We start from the raw sequence: 5,867 nt of genomic DNA on the forward strand, positions 1-5,867 counted from the left end.
GCACAAAAGCGTATCGGGCACAAAATACTTTTTTTTCCTGTTACAGGTGGTAACTACGTCCTAGGCAATATTCCCCTCTCTGGTTTTCGTCCACCAGCATTGTAATATTCTTTTCGTCGCCTCGACAGCCTTGAAGTTAACTTCCTCTGTGATACGCTTAAATCCTAGGGCTTCTGGAAGCCCAATATTCCCTTCATGTAGATTTGGATGACCAATGTCCAATTAGCTTCATGTAGAAGCTAATGATGGTGTTTATTATTATTATTATTAAGCTCTGCAATATCCGGCTCATGATCAGCGGCTGAATGAGTCTTGCCGTTTCTCCTTCTTTCTTTCCTGCTGTTCTCTTGGTTAGGCGTTTTATAATGTGGGCAATTGGTTTAAAAAATTGTTTTTTTTGGGGGGGGGGGGGGAGATTGCGAGTTTGGCTCTGCCGTTTGACTCTAGAGCCCCACGTTCAGCATTCTTACGTGACTGTTATCTGGGAGGACATCCGTAACTTTGTAATGGAGATCTTTAACTTGGCCGCTTGGCGCCTTACGTCGTTTGACAAACGGAGCTTCCAGCTTTTACAGAACCACTAGAATATTGAAAAGTAGATAGTTTGAAAATTCACGTGACAATATATTGGCTTTATTTTAGTTCGTTTCTGTATATATTCTATGCCTTTCTTGATTTCTGAGGTACTGGTGTTTATCCTATTGTCACCTGTTTTATTTAGGTGATCCAGTGTTATCGCCGATACCATTTCCGGTGGAAAATACGCCGGGGTGATTTCGTGTGTAAGGTGGGGCGCTGCTGAACCGAAGGAGGCGGGTTTGATCCCCGGCCGTGGCGGCCACTTTCCTGATGGAAGGAGAAAATTGAAGCACACGTGCGCCGAAATTTCAGAGCACCTTAAAGACCCACAGGTGGTAGAAATTATTCCAGACCCTTCCCCTTCGGCACGTCAATAACCAGAATTTTCGTTTTTTTTTAATTTCAGGCGGAAAGACGCTTTGGGGGGGTGGCGCCAATTGCGGGCACGGCTGGCGACTGGGTGTCTGAACGAAATTCACTGCCCAGGCGCGGTAACTATTGTAAATGCGCGTCCTGTCTTTCGTCTCCGCCGTCGGATCAATGCCCTCCTTTCCACACTTGAGTTTCCCCTTATTCCAGATTCATGCCAGCCCTCGAATCTTGCTGTCTCAGTCGTAGCTTCCGGGGGGGGGGGGGGGCAGTGACGACGTATTTCCTCGGACGCTTGATGAGCACGGCTCATAGCGGATGTCTAGCAGGGACGAGGAAAAAACCCGCATTTCCCCGAGGGGGAGAATGTGAAAGTGCGAATGCACGGTTGTCGGCCCGCTTGCGGCGCTTGCGCTCGGCACCCGCAGCCCACCGCCTCGCCGCCTTCTCTTCCATCTCTTCCATCGGGTTTGTAGTATCACGTGTACACCACGCAGTTATCAAGCCGCTATAACGCCGCTGAGTCGCCAACGCAACGCCGCTGACGACGTAGTTTGAATGCGTTAAAGATATAAGGAGCGTTCCTAACTCTGAAATCAGCGTGGAAAAAAACAAAAAAAGGCTTCCGTGGCTTAGTCGGTAGAGCGTCGCGCTGCGGCCGCAACGTCCTCGGATCGAAACCCGGCGCCGGATGCTGCTATTTTTTTATATAGTGTAGTGGCCTGGCTGGCGCGCCGAGAGAGGGTGTTGCGAGCTGGAGAGTAGGCGAGGGGGGAGAGGAGGCGCTACGCGAGCGCCCTCACGCGTCGGAAATCCGGCGCCGTTGCTAGGCACGCTAGCTAGCTCCGTTGCTAGGCTGCGTACGGACGGACGGCGGTGGACGCGTGATTCAGGGTCGCTTAAGAAGTGCATTCGCACTTAAAACTAAAATGAGCCTAATAATGCCATCGCGTTAAAACGCTATCGCGTGAACAACAGCTTTTCATTGAGACCACGAAAGGTACCCTTCTTCCCCTCTTTTACTCTTGCGCCGTGCCTCATTTCAAGTCACCAACTTCGTGTTCTTGGGGGGAAGACAAAGCGGCAGGCAAAAACACCTGCAAGAAACAAGATGTGTGGCAAGTCATGGCAGTATGTTTGTTCATCTCGTAGTGATAACTGATATCCCCGGCGACGGACGGTTTGGTCATATCCGGAGAACGCTCTGTTTCAAGCGCCCGAAGTGGGCCGTCACTGGGGTTGTATTTTCTTTCGTGCGGCAGAATAAAACGTGCTTCGGTGTCCTGGTGTTTTTACACTGCTAGATTGCAGATATCTGACGCAGCTTCCATGGTGCGATATGAGATTCCACCTATATATGGAGCGAAAAAGTGGGAACATGAGCTGGCGCTGTGCTGCTGTACCCTCAACTGTAGCGCCCTGTCGACAGAAGTTAGTGGCGATAATTTGTTTCTGTGCAGCGCGGTGAGTGTTAGAAAACTAAAAATAATAACAAATTGTTTTACCGATAAGATGATTTATGAGCTGTTATGAGCTACATGTATTGCTTCGTGACTAGGTAAACCGTAAAAAGTTTCGATAAACCATTTCAAACCTTTATTAATGTTAGCCCAAGCTCCATTATTTTCAGTGCCCGCACGTCTGGTCGATTAGTAAGACAGTTCTGTCGTCATGTTTACACCTGCAGTTGACGACGAGGGGACGGAAGCAGGCAGCCGCGGGGGGCGAGCTGCAGTCGACGCAGCCGTCGGTTACAGAGAATGGCTCCTACACGTCGGCGGCATCTCGGTCGAATGCACGACACGGGATTTTACACCGAATCCGGCCCCCGCAAATGACAAGGGTTCGCCCTCACGTTCGCCTGCACCCGCGCCCAGACCAGCAAGGGCCCAGTTTCCTTCCAGGGGCCACAGGTCGCCGCCGTCAAGCTCGGGCAGAGTCGTTCCGGCCGTCCGCTGCCGTCGCGGATGCACTCTGCCGAACCCTCCGGAGCCGAACGACCGACGCCGGCCGAACGCAAGCGATGCTGCGCAGTGGGCGCTGGTCTCGAGGCTCGCCACAGAGCCGCCCCTGGTGTACTACTACCTGTGGCAGCAGGCTTGCAGTAACCGTCCGGGGTTCACGCAGTGCTCGGTGGGGCAGTGGATGCAGTACTGGGAAAAGGCCCTTGCGGCTTGGTTCGGCTACGGCGATAGTGCAGCAGAAGTGGTAAGTCCCGACACTTCGATTTTCTTTTTCGGCCTGAGCGAAGCTCAAAGTATGTTCTCCATTGTGTTGATATTTGCTGCGTTTGTATCCTCCCAACGTACAATGTAGGAGCTTCACACTTCCAATTCGATATGTTTTTGCTTACTTTCGACTACTTACCCACTAACCATAATCACACCCGGCAGGTTTTTCGTTAACATTCAACCGGTTTTTTAGGTTTTTTAGGGCGCAGGCCTTTGGCGGCCGTATATGGGCTGAGCAGCGTCGTCGTCGTAACCGAGTGAACGATGGCAAGACCGAATAGTGAAAGAAAGCAAAGGAGGAGTGTCACGAAAATGTGAGGGGAGGGCGATTCTCCGTGGCAGCGCGAGCGCTCTCCGAAAGTGTTTGGTGGGAGAGGAGGGGGGGACAGTATGCTGGGCCCGCACGAGACGCTCGACTGCGCGACGCTGGCGAAAACGTGAGGGGGGCTGCGCGTGACCTTTCGTGTGCGTTCCATGCCTAGTACGCGGGTCGCGGTCCCTTCCTGAGACGCACTTCGCGCCGCTGACGCAGAGGCTCATCATCGTTGCCGTCCAGAGAACCCACTAGTGCTGCCTCAGCGCACTGCTGCTGCGCCCAAAATCGCATTAGGGAGTATCGTAATCGCCAGCCATTTTTTGGCACTGTATGTGCACTACGTTTTGGCAAGAGTAAAGATCGGCACGTTTTATTTCTGCAGTGACAGAAATACCAGCATTACTTTGGCGGATGCTGCGAGACTTTTCTGTGACCAGAGCAAGTAGCCCCTACGGTTTCCTGGCAAATGCATGTGTTAGACTTTCATTTTTGCCAAATTTTCCTTGCCTTTCAGGTGCACCACGGAACAGACCAGTGAAGTGCCTGAACCAATCTCGAGCAGACAACGCGACGGACATTCCCCAAGCTGTAAAAGTGTTGCCGCTGGGATCGACTTTTCGCGTGAACAAGGCATGCGTAACAAGACGTAACACATCATCAAGCCACGTTGTCAATAATAAACAAATTCCACCCAGCAAGTCTGTTTTATCGGTTACGCTTGCGCCAGTCGTGCCGTATTAGTGGCAGCCAGGCGCGTAGCCAGGATTTTTGTTCGGGGGGGGGGGGCTAAGGTTGTTTTTGCCCTCCCCCCCCCCCCCCCCCCCCGAAGAAAAAAAAGTGCGGTAGTTTGCAAGCGCCCTTAAAGGCTATGAAGATAAAATTCATGTTTGATTCATTATAAAGTCTGCCTTGTCCCGATATCAATGATACCAGTTTTATCGCAATCTTCAAAGGAATCATCAAAATATTAAATTAAACATTTGAAGCAATGGCGAATCCCCGCCCACTTTCCGGCGGCGATTTCACTATGACAGTTCAGGATCTTGTTGGTACGATTGGCGTCCAACGACTTAAAGGGACACTGAAGTGATATGTAAACATTGCGGGATGACTTGCGCAAATTGTAGTCCGGAGTCCCCAGGCCATGTTTCGACCACCCTGGGCGCGTTTACGCGATTTTATTTAGAAAAATCAATTCGAAAATGCTGTCCTCCTCTCTTTACGCTCGCCCATTTTCTGCGGCGTTTTCGTGTGACGTCAGGAGGGGATAAGCTGCACGGTTCCCCGGCCTTCAGACAGAGTCAGTCGGCCCAGCGTTTCGTCCGCCGGCTGCCGACGGGTCGTCGCAATTCGTTCGCTCACTTGAAACGAAGCCAGGACACGTTTGTGAATGGTAGAATTTGCCTTTCGTTACTTGGTTAGTTTGTACACTGTATCTAGCTCCAAGTCAAGGTCGCTTCACGCAAGCGCTGCACAAGCGCACATGCGACGCTTCGCTGACTGGTATGCCAGTAGGAAAATATAAGGCCTCTTGAAGGCGGGAGAAGAGTCAGCGAAGTCAATATAGGTACTAAAGAAATAAAATCAACTGATATTTTTACCGTACAGCGTAAACCTAGGGTGCGGGAAGCACTTTTTTGCGCTGGGCGGACAAGCACAGCGGTCAGCAGCACGACTACGCATCTGCGAACGCTTTTCCGTCTACGAAATGCAATTGCTAGACGTGAGCTATTGTGGAAACTCGGGCGACGCTTACTGCACGAGCGCAATACAACAAATAGTCACCTAAGCTGCTTGAAATGCCAAAACTAAAGAAAAGTGTAAACTGGTTGTACAATATATACCCTATATTACCAATACCAGCGGAGCCCGCTTCGTGGCCGAGCGGTCTGGATTGCTAGGTATGCCACCGCAAGTATTTTGCAAGTCGCGAGTTCGAATCCCCGCGGGTACGTGCTTTTTTTTTTTCGTTTTCCGCCGATGATTTCTATATTGAGTTCACCTTTTTTTGGGCCGCAACGTTCATGGCTCCACGAACTAGTTCACAAAACGCGCGCAGGCTGGCACTGGCGCGCTAGCGAGTTCTCGTTGGCGTGCTGTTGCCATAAGCACCGACTGCTTGCAGGCAGTGGGCACAGGCCAGAATGAACAGACCCTTGGCCTGGTGCGAACACGCTTTTTACGACACATGCGTGAGGGAGGCAAGCTGCAAATATGGGGAAATAGCGCATGACATTTGGGCGTCTGCGGGTACGCGGAGGGCGTTCATGCAGTGCGTAGGTTACGTAGTGAATGCTACGATTCCAATCCGTCCTAGGAGGCTTATCTTTATGCATTTTTACAGCTGACAACATGGCAGAAGCGCGGTACGA

At 51.3% G+C, this 5,867-nt stretch overlaps 1 protein-coding gene across 2 annotated transcripts; it reads left to right on the forward strand.

Annotated features, from left to right (window-relative positions):
• The first annotated feature begins 2,284 nt into the window (after positions 1-2,284).
• LOC144145527 (uncharacterized) lies at positions 2,285-4,185 on the forward strand. Of its 2 annotated transcripts, XR_013317511.1 has the most exons (3): positions 2,285-2,412; positions 2,636-3,156; positions 4,010-4,185. XR_013317511.1 is itself a non-coding variant. In XM_077677179.1 (2 exons), the coding sequence occupies exons 1-2, from the start codon at positions 2,620-2,622 to the stop codon at positions 4,031-4,033; spliced, it is 561 nt and encodes a 186-aa protein (XP_077533305.1). In that variant the 5' UTR covers positions 2,524-2,619; the 3' UTR covers positions 4,034-4,185. The 2 variants fall into 2 exon arrangements, 1 of the variants encoding a protein (XP_077533305.1); XM_077677179.1 differs by lacking the exon at positions 2,285-2,412 and having other exon boundaries at positions 2,524-3,156.
• Positions 4,186-5,867: the final 1,682 nt, after the last annotated feature.

The sequence above is a fragment of the Haemaphysalis longicornis genome, unplaced genomic scaffold, assembly GCF_048455015.1.
Source record: "Haemaphysalis longicornis isolate Haplotype H1 unplaced genomic scaffold, Haemaphysalis longicornis Haplotype H1 scaffold_7, whole genome shotgun sequence".
Lineage (NCBI taxonomy): Eukaryota > Metazoa > Arthropoda > Arachnida > Ixodida > Ixodidae > Haemaphysalis > Haemaphysalis longicornis.